Raw genomic sequence first — 15,412 nt, forward strand, 5'->3', positions numbered from 1 at the left:
TCGCATGCTCGGCTCCGTAAAAATTTTAAAATCCTTGTTTATGAGCCCCTCTAATGGTTTCGAATTCTCAACGGTCACTTCAAGAGACGGTACCAGTAGTTCTAGGGTTCAACCAAACCGGAGAAATCGGTATTCGCCATTCTCAGTTACAGCAATGGAGAGCCGTCAACGAACCAAGAAAAGGACTGTTAGACAGCTGAAGAAGACGCAGAACTTGGAGACACAGCAAGACGACGGAAAAGAAGTGGGGGATATCGAAGACATTGCGTTCACGAGTCACGAAACCCTCAAAATTAGGGCATCTATGTTAGACTGGTACCACCGCAACCGGAGGGATCTACCCTGGAGAAGAAGAAACAGCAATAGCTCTAAGAACGAAGAAGATGAAGAAGGAAGGAGAGAGTATGCGTATAGAGTTTGGGTATCTGAGGTAATGCTGCAGCAGACAAGGGTGCAGACTGTTATTGACTACTACAACCGTTGGATGGTCAAATGGCCCACCCTTCACCACCTCGCCCAGGCCTCTCTTGAGGTTCATTATTCGATTATACTAAATAGCTTTGATTCTTGTTAATCGTTTTTATCAATAATTACTTTGCGTTGCATGATATGAAACATGCGAATGAATTTTCAATTTTTCCTTACTACTATGTTTGGTGCAGGAGGTGAATGAGATGTGGGCAGGATTGGGATATTATAGACGGGGACGGTTTCTATTAGAGGTCAGTGCGCTACTTAATTAATTGCTAATATCCATTTTTGCTCAGGGTGCTAATGGATGCTTTGGTCTCTATACTGGGATAAAGTGAAAGCTTTTCTTTTGGATTTTCACTGTCTGTAAAATGTATGTCCATAAAATGATCGAATAATCTCATGAATCAATCCGGTTAGTGTCGAAAGGTAACTTGGATATTGTTGTGTATGTCTTTGACTAGAGTGATTGTGTTAATGGGTCCGATAGAAGCAAGTCTCATAGCTGAGGATGTTGTTCACTTCATCCTTACAAAAAGAGAGAACAAGTTTAGTTGATCAAGGACATAGTTTCTTATACAACCAACAACAGCCTCCAAAACTTTTCATTTGAGAATTATCAGCATTTGAAGTCATGGCTGTTGGGCTTTGCTCAAGCATCATATTTTCCTGCTACAATGATATCCCTAAGTGATCACAAGTGTGCTAAAGGTCGTGATTCCTTTTACTGCATGGCTTAATTCAGGTTGTTGGCATTGTATTTTGCACAAAATCTGTTGTGTGTAGCTGCGGTTACTCTCACCCCTGATTGCTTTTCAAAGTTAAAGCATCCCTTTAGTTTGCTTGGTCACTTGCTTTAAAAAAATCAGTTGCTTTTGTTTATTTCTTCTCTGTTCTCAACTGACAGAAATTTTTGAACCTATTTTCTTTCAGATTGGTCATATATTGTTTGATAACTTCCCCTTAAGGCTTGAATTTTTGTCCCTGTAATTGAAAGTTGAGCACTGCTGTTTAAGGGGCTGCACTGTTCCTTGCGTATTGAGAAGTGATGTTTGTTAAAAAGATTGAAATGATAGCATAAGTTTGTTCAATCATGCTGGAACCTATAAACTTATAAACTAGGAAGATATGAAAAGGGAGGAAGAACAGATAGGGTGTTTCAATTGAAGAAAGTATTGAGACTACAATATCTTGTCCAGCGAATGAAAAGACAAAAGTAGAAAAGAAAAAGAAGGGAGAGTTCATGCATTTGCTTAGATACAATTTCTCTGCAGCAAAGGAACCTAATTTCTTGCTCCATTTTGTCCATGATTTAGGGCGCAAAGATGATCATTGCTGGGGGAGGTGAGTTTCCTGATACTGTTTCTTCCTTACGCAAAGTTCGAGGAATAGGAGATTATACGGCAGGAGCAATTGCCTCCATAGCATTCAAAGAGGTGAGCAGATTCCACATTGGGTATTTTTTATTTTTCACTTCCTTTACTCATACTGAGGGAAGTTCCATCATCTGCTAAGTTAGGTGGTGCCCGTGGTTGATGGGAATGTAATAAGGGTTCTTGCCAGACTTAAGGCTATTTCGGATAATCCAAAAGACCCAGTGACTATGAAGAACTTTTGGTGAGCTTTTCTTTTTCTGAAACATTTTACTCTATAATTATCTGTGTTCAATTTTTTTAAGGAATAAGTAGGTTTGCATTGCACTTTGGTGGTACTAGAGGTAGGCAGTTTAGGTAAACTACATGTTTGTGTCAGGGCTTCCTGCCCAATCTGTGATCTCCTTCCATCCACTCCATAGCAGGGCCCTGACCATCCCTCTTTCTATTTATATATTGTCTTGGTACACCTTCAAAATGTCTCACTTTGTTCTATAGAATTTGGTAAAACAATTTTCTTTGTAGTCGTAAATTGGCATTTATCTAATTAATTAACCTTTTCTATTTTTCTCCATTGGGATCAACTATATGTAAGTAAGATAGTACACTGTGTACAAAGGAGGCATTTTATTATTGTTGATTTGCTGACCTTTTTTTTTTCTTCTCTTTAAACTTTGAACTAAAATAAGTGGGAAGATAATGTAGACCAAGTTCATGAGACATGCACAGGTTACATGGTCACATAAGCTCATCTTTTGTCAAAATCTCAAACTATTATGTTGGCAGTTCTGTATAAAACTCATGTGACAGTTATCATTAATTCCTTTAGCATACTTGGTGCGTAAAATTTTTTCACTGTACCAGGAAACTAGCAGCTCAACTTGTTGATCCTGGCCAGCCTGGGGATTTCAACCAGTCTCTCATGGAATTAGGTGCTACTGTGTGCACTCCCTTGAACCCAACCTGCTCTTCATGTCCTGTTTCAGTCCAATGTCGTGCACTTTCAATCTCCAAACAAGATCGCTCAGTCCTGGTCACGAACTATCCTGCAAAAGTGATAAAGGCCAAACAAAGACATGATTTCTCAGCAGTTTGTGTTGTTAAAATACTGAGAGGTGAAGATAAACCTGATGCAACCCAATCTGATGGTGAGTTTCTACTTGTAAAAAGACCTGATGAAGGCCTGCTTGCTGGTCTATGGGAGTTTCCTTCAGTTATGATGAACAAAGAAGCCAACATAACCACTCGGAGAAAGGCTATAGATCAGTATTTGAAACAATCATTCAAACTTGACCCCAAAAAGACTTGTAGCGTAGTTTTGAGAGAAGATGTTGGAGGATTTGTTCATGTTTTTACTCACATTCGCCTCCAGATTTATGTGGAGTTTTTGTCACTACATCTTAAAGGTTTGAAGCCTCATCTTCATTCTTTTCTCTGTTGTGCTCATTATTGTGAGGAATAGGTGAATGCAAGGCGACCATGTTTGAATGTAGGACATCACATCTACACGTCTTTGAAGTTTATTTGTGCAAGGATTAATTTACTTTGGCTATGGCATTATGTTGCCCCAGCATCTATATGCTTACCTTTTTTTCTTGCTGGCGTGAAGGTGGCATGCATGACTTGATAAAGGAGCAAGACATAGAGACCAGGCCATGGAAACTTGTGGATGATAAGGTCCTATCGAACTTGGGATTGACATCTGCAGTTAGGAAGGTAACATTTTGAAAACTGAGATCTGGCCACTTCAATTCCCCTGGTCAGAAATGATGACCTATTAAAGAGTAGCTTTTGTCATACTTGAAAAGTAATAAATTTGTCAGTATTGAATTGATTTGCCTTCTCTACTGCTGGATTGGATGAAAAAAAAAATGCATTTTTTCTAGCACTCTGCACATTGAAATGGTGATTAGAAACTATCACAACAATTGACAAGCTGGACACGCTCAACAGGAAAAACGGTTGCGAGTCCGTTTTGTCATTTTACTGCAACTTGTGAGACTATTGGTGGTGTTCATAGCTGATGTATATGTTTCAACGTCTAGCACTTGGAGAAAGCCACCCAAAAATTAACATTCTTCCACTGATACCCCAAAATTACCCAAAAAACTTACTTGATTGCTAATTGCTAGCTGAAAGTTTCATCGTTTCCTGGTTTGCCTTAATTCCATAGACCCCTTTCTACAGTCGCGTTAATTTTGGAATTAATGGACCCTTTTCCATAATCACTTTGCTTATTTTTTGGCATCCAAAAATCTTTGTTTGCTTTAATTCCGGAATTGAAAATTTGTGTTTTCACTCAACTTTTGATTTGAGCTGTTGTCCTTTCAAGGGACGACAATTGAACTATTTATGCTTGTCCTTCAAGACCTATCTTCTAGCTTCACAGCAGCAGAAACTTCCATGCTCTCAATCATTTTTCTGGAATGGATTAACAGACGGGAGATTGCAAATTTTAAATCCTTCAATTAAAAAAAAAAAAAAAGGTTTAGTAGTTTTTTGCCATTCTGACCAAAACTGCCTTTTGTAATATCTTTGTATATGAAGTTGTTTTTTAGCTTGCAATAGTCTTCTTGATGCAGGTATACACCATGGTTCAAAAGTTCAGGGAAAACAGGTTGTCTGCTACTAATCCTGTTGCAGCAGGAAAAAGAATCAATCTCAAGAAACATAGATCCTCCTGAATAAGATCTTCTTCTGGTGGTGGAACTGCTTGGTCACGGTTCTGAACAATGGAAATTGTTTTGTCTTTTGTCTCTTCTTTCCCATCCATGGAAGATTATCTATTGGCTGTGCATGGTGCAAATTCAAGTCATTGGTTAACTATTTATTACTGAGGTCAGATTCTAAACCCGCAGTTATGCACGGATTAGTATTTCGACATGCTGTTATACCCAATTCATAGATTTTCTTGTTGTGCAGAGATTATTGTTATCTTTCAATTTTGAATACAAAGCCAGAACAATGATTCAGGCACTGACAAGGACACGGACGTTGTATCCTTTCTGGTAGCATCTGTGTATAAATATTATCAGTCATTTCATTTCCCAGCGAAGTTTTAAATGATGAGTCCTTGAGGTATTGTAAGCCGAAAATGATGGCACCTTGACATTTCATTATCATGGATCACTTACTTTAATTTGCAAAACCCTTCTCCTTCTCCTCTGGAATCTGGAAAAAGTAATGCTGATATTGATGAACAGATTGGCGAAATGGAGAACCATAAGGTAGGATCAAGATTGTCAAAACTGGATTGGTCATCGAATCGGAAAATTTATCAGTTAACGGTTTATGAATCACTGGTTCAACTGGAAAACTTATCGGTTTCGGTTTGTCCTTTTCGTAGGACCACTAGTTTTCAATTTATGAAAAATATCAAATAAGTTCCTACGAAAAGGACAAAGAGGAAAATGCAAATAACCAGTGGCATATATTCAATCTATCGTTTCTTGTGGATCAGAAAATTGCTCCCTCTTCTTCACTGACCTCCCCTTCCACTCCATGCTCAGGGCTTTAATACCCCTCTCTCTCTCTCTCTCTGTGTTTAGATAAAATAACAAGGGAAAAAATGTCTGGCGTTTAAATGACGAAATAATCAGAAAGCAAGAATTAAAATCACAAATTGTTTGTTTTCTTATATCTAATAGTTAGATGGCAACAATGGGAGGTGCAGCACTTGGATTTTCAAGCTTTCGCAAACCGTCTTCATATTTCAGTCCGAATGCAGCAGCTACCTCCTCAACTTCCTTCCCCTTGAAGCTACCTTCGGTATGTTTTCATTCATTAAAATCTTATGCCTAAGAAACACATCATCATCATCATCATCATCATCATCATCATCATCATCATCACATGTTCTTACAGCAGATGCTTGGCAAGTTGGTAGCATCCCGGACAAGAATTACCTGCTCTACGGTGCAAGAATCATCTACTTCTACTTCTACTTCTACTGGTTAGTTTGCTAAGATGCACTAGATTTGTCGTTTTGTTCTGGGTTTTTTTTGTTTTGGTTAAGGAAAGTACCATTGTTTTTTTAAAATAGTTGATGCTGATACTGGTGACAAAAAGGAGGTGAAGGCAGCTGAAAAGAAGGCTCCACCACCAAGGCCTAAACCTGCTGCAAAAGCTCCGACTAAGTCACTGCCAGAGATGATGGAGGAAGATATAATTCCTGCACTAAGAACAATTCTTGAAGCTCAAGATGACATCTCTGAATTAGAGCTATCTTTCCAAGATAACAGGGTCAGTATGCTGCTACTCATTTACTGCATTTTACCTACCATGTTGTAACCCAACCCAATAGTGTTCTAATCTCTTTCTGACTTCACTTCTTGTTTTTCTTTTCCCCTTGAAAATAACAGTTGGACGGTTCCTTTCTAAAGAATGGCAATTGCTATTCATTTTGGGCATTCTTTCCTAGTGGAGGTCTGACAGGTACTGGTTTTGACTTGCTTTCAAACCCTATGTTCTCCTATTGCAACTAATAGAGAGTTGAGCTCTGTTATCTTCTACCTAAGCAGGTCCCAAAGGGTTTTCCCTATCCTCCCATGGTTCAGGAGCAAGCACAGTGGAGCCCTTCCTCATTGATGAGAAGAAAATCACTGCACAACACGTCGTTTTCTGGGTTGAAAAGCGTTTGGCAGCGCAAGGGATCATCCCAGTATGGAAAGATTAAGCAGATCGACTCTGTTGTAATATACTAAACCATTGCATCACATTTTTTTTGACATTATAACTTACTGTTGATCTAAATACTAGTCATTTATTATCTGAGATACAACCATAAGAGGTAATTGCAATAACAATAGAAGTTGACATTAATGGACATAAATACCTTCTTGCCTCCAAACAAGCAGAAGTCGGACCTGTATGTGTCTGCTGGTTGCACCGCAACATGAGATTTCTGATTCTTCTTCCAGGTTACTGCATTTTTTTGAAAAAAGATCGGAAGGCAAAAACGGGAGAGATGAAAAGAACCACCAAGTAACACATCAACCATCAAAATACAAAAGGTCTAGTAGTATTTTAGATTCCAAGAAAGCCCAGTCAAGTTAAAGTACATTGCTGCCTTTGGAGTTTGGACCATGGTTGTACAAAATAAATTACATCTGGCCTTAAAACAAAGCACGAGTTCAAAGAAGTACTTTAATTATGAGGCAAAGCTAGTTGATTTTCTAAAGTTTATGGAAATGTTAGTAGTCAGAACCAGCATTAGCTTTCCATGGCACGACGGAGTTCAGTCAAGAAGTCCATCTGCAAACCAGAAGAAGCTCCGGCACTGCTTGCTTGAGACATAAGCTGAGGACAAAGAATCCAAAATACGGAGAGAGAGAGAGGGAGAGGAGGGAGGGAGGCAAGAAAAAGTATCATGTATACCTGGTGAGGAAGTCTGAAGTGTCCCCATGCTGATGCACTACTTCCAGAGTACATAACTGGTCTCTCTGAACATATAAGCCAATCAGTACTTTTAAATGTATCATAACATAAGTATTTTAGACAAGCAACTGTAAATGCGGGTAGTTATTATAAATTTGAGCTCAAAATTTCATGCAGGACCTCATCCCCTCCAAGATACTCAACTTTCTTCATTTATTTTTTTGTATTCAGATAGAATCACACAATAAGCTCTGGCACACTAAGGCAGAAATAAAAGCTGGAAAGGTCACAAAATGTCGGTCGAAATCAAAGTTAAGGAGGCCATGAATATCAGAGACATCAAGCTCCAAATTCCCAATTTGGTAATGAGCATCTAGAAGAAGTCAGAATGGCCAGGGCCAGTGTGTGACAGACGATAGTTTGGGTACCAATAGCTACAGCTTTGGACAAAGAATCCTTAGGGATTTGCCCTTGAGCCCCGATTCTGTTGGCACTAGCATGCTATGATCCATCAAAACCTATTCCTCCTTCAACATTCAAAATTATACATCCATGACTATTCTTTCAACAATTTTCCTCCAACCCAATGAAGCAACAAGTTATGAGCCTATAACATCCGAACTTAACTAGCGCGGATGGTTTCACATCACCCACTGAGAAAACTTTATATACATGGAAAGAGACTGCCAAGGGATGCCATTCCAAAAGGTCAGTAACCTAATATACAGCTAGCTCAAAGTTTCCAAATGCAAATAGGATACAAAACTATGCATCTCCAAGTTAATCACTGAAAGTAAAAGATTGCAAAGGTACCATAGGTCAACACAGAAGAAGTATATAAAGGTACAAACTGGTTGGTTGGTATGGACTAAGCTGCTCTCAAGAGATATCAGAGCAACACTGAGCGTGAGACCTATCCACAAGAGGATTCAATGCGGCACCATTTAAAACTGACTATTGTCCCTTTTTTAACCATTTTTAAAAGTTTTTCTTCCAAAATTTTGCCATCTATGAGTAGACATTAACATATCCATTCAAATGCATATACCTAATAAGCTCCAAAAGGCTTTTTTTTTTAGTAAGAAGGTGAAACGTAACCTATAGATCATCCTCCTTCCAAGCACTAGATAGTAGATAGCATTCCAATGAATTGGGTCATTGGCGTATCACTGTTTCCAAAGACTCGAGCTCCTTAAATGCAAGGGAGTACAGGCTTTTGAAATTTCTAAGAATGCTACTCCTTTTACAGTCATAGATTTCATAGTGCGGATACAAAAGGGAAACAAATATAGATGATATGAATAAGTAATTACAAAAGCGAAATAGGTATTCCCAAAATTTCAAACACAAACTTCCAGAACAGTTGAACAATCCGCAATAATAAATTTTCTCACTCCACCACTCACCAGATAAATCTATTTTCGTATCATTATAGCAATTCATTGCAGCTGCCCAACCTGATCAAAAAAATGCATAAAAAAACAGTAATTAAATGACAAAAATTGCATGTATATGACCTTAAAATTTTAAAATCATCAGACCATCTCAAACTTTAAATAGCAAAATGGCCCAATTCTCCACCAAAGCACACAGTTAAATTATCTTCCAACAAATGCTTCATTAAGGAAAATGCTATGGCAGTTTTGATGGGTGGTACACAGATTTTCTCCAAGGAGAAACTCGAAAGTATACATCAGTTTCAAAAGATACTACATAATTGTGAAAACAAACGGAGCAAAGGCACAAGAAACACACAAGCCACCTCAATCGAGTCACATCTAACTAAGTTTGGCTATCTAGCTTTGTTGATTCCAATACAATTTTAGCCACAAGTCCATCACTTTCAATATAAAGTAGCGGTGTACAGAAAACACAAACACCTACACATTTCCGAGAAATCCCAACTCTCAATGTCATGGTTTTTTTTTTTCAAGTAGCAGGGACATCCAGATTCCAGTACAATTATTAATAGACTGCATGAAAATACAGCAGAATTTGTTCAGCACACTAAAATACCATAGAAATTCAACTTGTTTCCAGATCATCAATTACTTGATATCTGAGCAGAAATATCCATTTAAGGTCATTGCTATATGATACATTTCAAAAAAATAACTCTAACAACATACAAGTTCATATAATACTTTAATTTGAGCATCCATTCAAAGGTGCAGAAATGTACGTTCATTCAAAAACTGAGAAGCTGCACTGCGGGAACACCCTTCTAAAACTATTAGTGCTGGATAAGTGTTCTCATTCAAAAGACCACCGCTCCTTGTCTCACCATGTTCTGCGACAGTAATATTTCTTGAAATGGCAAACTGATTCTTCTCTGCATCAATCCCACAACGAAAGGGCTTAAAATTTACAATTGTTATCACTTACCAGGCATCTAATCTGCATCACAAGCGCAATGCACTGCACTAGAACTCATTTACATGGTCAATGATTTCCCATAACTTCTTCTGAAAGACAAAAGGATTTACATAAAGAAATACATACTCAAGAAAACAGCCATTAGCAATAACAAGCTATTTTACGATGTCATAAAGCAGCCAGGTTCAGGGGAAAAGTCAATGTGACCCACAAAACTGAATTAGGAAGGTTTTAAGCTAACCCAACAAAATACCGCAACAACACCACACAGAAAACAAACAATTGAAATTTCTGCTAGCACATCACTAGAAACACAAGGGAGGTGAAAAAATTCATATTATTTTTCATTTAGGGCACGTAATTGGAATGTGATCAATTTTACTTTCAGCCCCCACCAGTCTAATGGGATGAAGTTTGGAGGCAGGGAAACGACATGAAGGTAATTCAGCATTTCAGCCACCCCCATTTCCCTTCCCTTCTAATTTTTAGTACCCCAACTCCCAAGCATGGTACTTTCAATCCCATATCTCCCAACTCCTTCCAGTCTCCCCAAAAACCATATCTTTAGATGATTAAAAAACTAATAAACAAAAATATCCAACAATAACTACAATTTAGTGTTTAATGAGCACACAGCAGTTCTAAGGGAAAAAAAAGAAGGTATTAAAAGTAATCAATGATAAAAGTTAATAAGATCATATATGAGGCTCATGAGAACACAAACCTGATGATTTGAGCCTGTTGTGAGACCGAGTTCTGTAATGGTCAACAAAACAAAAAGAAATGAACAACAACTCATGGAACGCGTCAAGAGAGGGTTTTAACAAGTGAATGATAGATCAGAGAGAGAGAGAGATAGCGCGCTCGCCTTTGATTGGAAGGCGCATGGCGCTTGTTAACTGGATCAGCCGCAGCAGCAGATGTCGTTGAATTGTCCAGCATCTCCTCCTCCCTTTCTCTCGCTCCGTCTCTGCGTCTGCTTTCGTCTCTCTCTCCTCCTCGGACTTTCTCTATTAGTTACAGTCCTGCCCTTTCAATAAAATTAATTAATTTCACATTGACCCCTCTGGTTTGAAATGAGTTCATTTGCGTCCCTATATGTGTTCTTCTTTTACAAAATTTGACCTCGTAGTTTTGTTTTTTTTATCGTTTCAAATTCAACATTGCTCCCAAAAGTGACTAGAGATAAATCTTTTGGGAGAGAAAATCCAAATTCAACTCGTTGACACCAGAAATTTCATTAATATTTGGGGGGGGGGGGGGGAGTGAACCAATTAGTCATTTTTTGATCAAATTCGTAATTATGCAAAGTGATCAATAATCCAAGATTGTCATGTAAATGTTGGCTTTGAATGCAAAATTATGAAAAATTTACAATATCATACGTGCTTCTCATACTTGGATTCAATAAAAATGAGAGAAGATCTAATTCTTTATTTCAAAAAAAAAAATAAATTGAATGGACTATTTAAAAAAATTCAGTAGTGTCATCTCAATTTAATTCATTTAATGAAATTGCCATTAGTACTACAGCAATCAATTGTAAATTTGCAATACAAATATACAATCCAATAATATTCCAAAAGCATATAGTTAGCTTACATATAAATCCACAAAGAAAACATCCTTACAATTTTTGGGAGGCTTGTTTATCTGAATTCTATTTATGTTCTATCTTGAATATCATGAGCAAGGTACATGTCCTCTACCCACTTTATCAGTATCAGCTCTTACTTCATGGAAAGAAATAACTTTTTTTCATAGTGGGTTTTTTCTTGAAACAGTGGTGCTACTCGTCCTAACAACTAGGATCCCAATGATCTCAATTGCTGAGGTGTATGAACCAGATTTAAATTACATATGGAGCCCATGAACAAGAGCAAGGTACATGAGCTGATGCTAGAACATCAAAAGAATATGATTATAAGAAGGGATAAGTATCGCAGAAGCCTTAAACTTACCAAAAAGGGTTTATTGAGGGTTGAATTGATCATTTTTTATAAGTTTAAGGGTTTATGTGATACTTATAAGGAGGTACCTCATTTAGCGACAAGCACCAGATTATGATCAAAACCAGTTGCGACTTGTAAGACTTCACAACCTTCTAAACTGTCAAGTAAAATTGGCCCAACTTCATCAATGGAGCTACCTAACCCAAGCCTGCCACTCTTACCGCAGCCCCAAACCCACACCTCTCCTTGAGATGTGAGAGCAATGGAGTGCACTCGCCCACCTGCTGCTGAAATAGGAGTTTCTCCAGCCAATCCATCAACCACCAATGGTAGGTTCTCTGGCCCTGTCCTTCCAAGCTGAGAACTTCCATTCCATCCCCATGAAAGAATGCCTGTGGCAGCTTCATCAACATCTGATGATGTGACCTGGCAAACTGCCAAAGAATGGCCTAGGCCTGATGCAATGGACATGGGACGGAAGCTTATATCTACTGGTAGCAATCCTAAATCATTTTTTGCTCTGCCCAGCTGACCGTATATATTACTTCCACCGCTAAATAGGATTCCATTACCTGTAACATGCAACAAAGATGAAAAAGAAAAAGCATAGGTACATTCTAGCATGTGCATGAATATCTATGGTGATACAAGTTTTTGTCCACAACTCGTTTGGGGCTAAGCCTAGGATGATGATGATGACGATTATAATGATGCATGTTGATTACTTACTGCAAAGAATCAACGAATGATCAAGACCACATGCAACATCCACAACTTCATCTCTACATAGGTCTTCAATCAAACTAGGTTCCCAGATTATTGGCATGTTCTTCTCCTCCTCGATTCCATCCAAAACCTGCTTTTCAGCAACTTCTGCTCTAGTAGAGAAATTCTTTTGGTTATCTTTTGCTCCATCTACTCTCCTATCCAGGGGAGATGTCTCCATGCATTCCCCAATTCTCCCTAACCTACCATCAGCTGAATAACCCCAACCGAACAATTTTCCATCCTCTGTCTGTGCAAGACAATGCCCCCAACCAAATGATACCTGTCAAAGAAAGATGGTGATAAATAAGCCTAGTAATCTTCTACTTTACAAGATAAATCAGTTCAACTAAGCCTGTAAATTTAGAAGTATTTAAAATTAACACCTTTCATGCGCGCATCTACCATCCGTTCCTGTCCCTCTTAGACTAAATAAGAGCAATAAACAGTAGTGAAACCATAGATACACCATGCAGAAATATAACATAATTATCATCCTATATGGACTATGGAGCTTGCCATAATACTTCGTATTTATCTCTACCTTAGCTATCTTCTCTCCCTGAAGTGCTTCAACCCTGGAAGGTACCAGAGCCTCGATGATGTCTTTTCCGAGACCCAGCTGTCCCCTCTTAGACTTTCCCCAAACCCACAAAGAACCATCATCACCAAGGGCTGCAGACACAACTCCTGATGCAAATGCAGCATGGACTTTCACATTATCCAACCCTTCCACTCTCTTTGGTTCACGCCAAGTATCTCTGCTTACAGTCAAAATTTTGCAATCATTAATCTGAGCTTTTCAACTCTAGGTTGTAGGAACCATCAAAAGAACTTGAAAGTCCCAAAAGCATCTCTAGTCAAGAAAACTACCACTAATTTAGCTAAGACAAAAACCAAAATGTTTTCCATTCAAAACCAAAACACAAGATTTTCAGTCGTTGTTCCAGGGCTCTTGTCAGCAAACCATGGAGCCCATGATTGTGCACAGCAGTGAAACAAACACTTGGCAGGCACAGAAAGGAAGCTAGAAATACGCCAAAGATCGATGAGATTGATTGAATGAATTTTTGAATGACGAGATTGATTGAATGATAGAGAGCGCTTTTACCTCGGAGCAAGAAGGCCGCGACCAAGCTGGGCCTCCTTGTTGCGGCCCCAGGCCCAGAGGTGGCCGAGGGAAGTGACGGCAAGAGAGTGGTAGTGGCCGGCAGCGATGGCGGTGATATCAGAGGGAAGTCCAGGGACGACGGTGGGCTCGTAGGCATCGGAAGCCAGGCCCGTGAGCGAGGTGGGCAATCCAAGTGCTCCTTGGCTGTCATCTCCAAAGCTAAACACTGATCCTCCACTGCTGCTGCTCATGCATTTTCTAATTCCAAGATTGAGGAGGAGCCAGTGATCCTTCTCTAATACCGTTCGCATCCGCAGAAATTGCCTCATGCTCTCTCTGTATTCGCATCCGCCGCTGAGAGATTTTGCGGGTCTGTTAGAATCCGAAAACATGGCCCGCTAAGGGTTTGGGTTTAGCCGAAGTAAAAACTAATAAGGGCCCATTGTCAATCTATACTGGACTGAGGCCCAAAGTAGCTTGGGCTTTGAGGGACGCTTTGTGCATTTTTTCAAGGTTCCATACTTCCATTTGTCATTTGGTCGCAGTTCTGTACTGGACTGGACCGAGGCCCACATTTTGGATTACTGAGAGCAAAGGCCCGGAAGGCATATGTGATTAAGATGGATAGATTGACAGTGTGTTTGCACATACCAAATGTATCGTTTTTGGCTTGAATGTATAACGTTCGGATAAAAAATATTTTGACCGAGTGATGTGTTGTGATACCATCGCATCGTGGTGTGTTCGAAATTGAAGCTATCGCCAGTATTGAGGCAACGCGATTAACCATATTTTCGACATTAAAAACACGAAATTTTTGTTCAATTTGTCGTCAATCAATTTTATAGTCAATTTATAAATTCATTAAAACGTATTTGATATCAATGATAAATATCTAATTTTATTCTCATCTCGTTCCAATATATGTAGTGACACGTCAAACATTTTTTTCATCACAACTCACCATAATTTCGGAACTTGCCTCATCTCACCATAGAATGTCGGATAAATTTTCGAAGAAAGAAACCTAGATTTTTTAGGACTTGGGAGGCAATGCCGAAGGGGGTGCCTATGACATGTATTTTTTTTTTCCTTGAGCTTGTGCTGGGCTGTTTGGTTGCTTTCCTTTCGGCTTTTTTGGTCTTTGCCTGTGTGTCTTCTTTCTAGCTCTTTAGGCCCTGCCTGTGGCCTTTGTTTGTGGTGTTTGGCTTTTTTCTTCTCTCTTTTTGGATTCAAAGACATCGTCTTTTAGTCATGCGTTGTGTGTGTTTTCTTCCTTTTCTCTGTGTGTGCGCATGGTGGCCTTCTCTTTGTCTCTGCGCTGGGCTGTTTGGTGGCCTTTGGGGCTCTCTTTTGGCTGTGTAGGCCTTCTTTTTCTTTGAGCCCCTCTTTTGAATTTGTGGTGTTCATCCTAGAATATCTCCTACATAGTTCATGAGCTATCTTATGTGCCTCGAGGAAGGTTTCATGTGGAGTAACTTAGGACTCAGAGAGATGGATTCTACATACTTCTAGATGATAAGGTAGGCAATTCATAGCTTCTTACAAATCGGTTTCTGGAGAAGAAGAGTTTCTCATCACTGGTTGAGATTTATCGAAAGGCCCTTGCAAACATATATCATCCTTTAATCCATTGTTTGCTAATGGGCACACCAATCACTCACTCCGATCAAGGTCTTTGGCTATCTATATAGCAAAGGAGCTTTGTAATGGAGCTGTGCAGGTTGCAATAGGAACAAATTTTGGTTGCATTACTCTACTGCAACAAGTGCATGATCTCCAAGAGCAACACTACATCAGACATCCATATTACAAGTGGATGGATTTTGCTTATTATCTTTCACTCACATTTCTAGTTAAATTTTTGTTCTCTCTTGGTATTTTGTGGGACAGCTTTCATACATGGTTTATTTGTTTTTTCTTTTTTCTCAGGGCATGTTTCAGTATTGCTTTGTATTGATACTACTTTCGGTTATCTCTTGAGATGC

The 15,412-nt window shown here is 39.0% G+C and overlaps 4 protein-coding genes across 7 annotated transcripts; 2 read left to right on the plus strand and 2 right to left on the minus strand.

Moving 5' to 3' along the window:
• LOC120007412 (adenine DNA glycosylase) lies at window positions 1-4,801 on the plus strand. Of its 2 annotated transcripts, XM_038857608.1 has the most exons (8): window positions 1-532; window positions 663-722; window positions 1,788-1,907; window positions 1,991-2,088; window positions 2,709-3,250; window positions 3,454-3,560; window positions 4,427-4,682; window positions 4,767-4,801. In XM_038857608.1, exons 1-7 carry the CDS (start codon window positions 5-7, stop codon window positions 4,526-4,528), a joined length of 1,557 nt encoding a protein of 518 aa, XP_038713536.1. In that variant the 5' UTR covers window positions 1-4; the 3' UTR covers window positions 4,529-4,682; window positions 4,767-4,801. The 2 variants fall into 2 exon arrangements, with proteins under 2 accessions (XP_038713536.1, XP_038713537.1); XM_038857609.1 differs by lacking the exon at window positions 4,767-4,801 and having other exon boundaries at window positions 4,413-4,537.
• Window positions 4,802-5,253: 452 nt separating this feature from the next.
• Window positions 5,254-6,596, plus strand: LOC120007413. 2 transcript variants are annotated; one of them, XM_038857611.1, is made up of 5 exons: window positions 5,254-5,612; window positions 5,712-5,796; window positions 5,887-6,086; window positions 6,206-6,278; window positions 6,365-6,596. In XM_038857611.1, the coding sequence occupies exons 1-5, from the start codon at window positions 5,496-5,498 to the stop codon at window positions 6,517-6,519; spliced, it is 630 nt and encodes a 209-aa protein (XP_038713539.1). In that variant the 5' UTR covers window positions 5,254-5,495; the 3' UTR covers window positions 6,520-6,596. The 2 variants fall into 2 exon arrangements, with proteins under 2 accessions (XP_038713539.1, XP_038713538.1); XM_038857610.1 differs by having other exon boundaries at window positions 5,255-5,612; window positions 5,709-5,796.
• Window positions 6,597-6,628: 32 nt separating this feature from the next.
• Window positions 6,629-10,602, minus strand: LOC120007414. 2 transcript variants are annotated; one of them, XM_038857613.1, is made up of 6 exons: window positions 10,465-10,602; window positions 10,321-10,352; window positions 9,403-9,552; window positions 8,627-8,677; window positions 7,221-7,285; window positions 6,629-6,767 (listed from the first exon to the last, which is right to left on the minus strand). In XM_038857613.1, exons 1-6 carry the CDS (start codon window positions 10,536-10,538, stop codon window positions 6,765-6,767), a joined length of 375 nt encoding a protein of 124 aa, XP_038713541.1. In that variant the 5' UTR covers window positions 10,539-10,602; the 3' UTR covers window positions 6,629-6,764. The 2 variants fall into 2 exon arrangements, with proteins under 2 accessions (XP_038713541.1, XP_038713540.1); XM_038857612.1 differs by lacking the exon at window positions 6,629-6,767 and adding an exon at window positions 6,843-7,142.
• A 555-nt stretch (window positions 10,603-11,157) lies between these two features.
• Window positions 11,158-13,804, minus strand: LOC120007003 (secretion-regulating guanine nucleotide exchange factor). Its single transcript, XM_038857142.1, has 4 exons — window positions 13,425-13,804; window positions 12,858-13,074; window positions 12,278-12,596; window positions 11,158-12,120 (listed from the first exon to the last, which is right to left on the minus strand). Exons 1-4 carry the CDS (start codon window positions 13,751-13,753, stop codon window positions 11,636-11,638), a joined length of 1,350 nt encoding a protein of 449 aa, XP_038713070.1. The 5' UTR covers window positions 13,754-13,804; the 3' UTR covers window positions 11,158-11,635.
• Between the last annotated feature and the right edge of the window lie 1,608 nt (window positions 13,805-15,412).

This window comes from Tripterygium wilfordii, chromosome 10, assembly GCF_013401445.1.
Source record: "Tripterygium wilfordii isolate XIE 37 chromosome 10, ASM1340144v1, whole genome shotgun sequence".
NCBI classification, from domain to species: Eukaryota; Viridiplantae; Streptophyta; class Magnoliopsida; order Celastrales; family Celastraceae; genus Tripterygium; species Tripterygium wilfordii.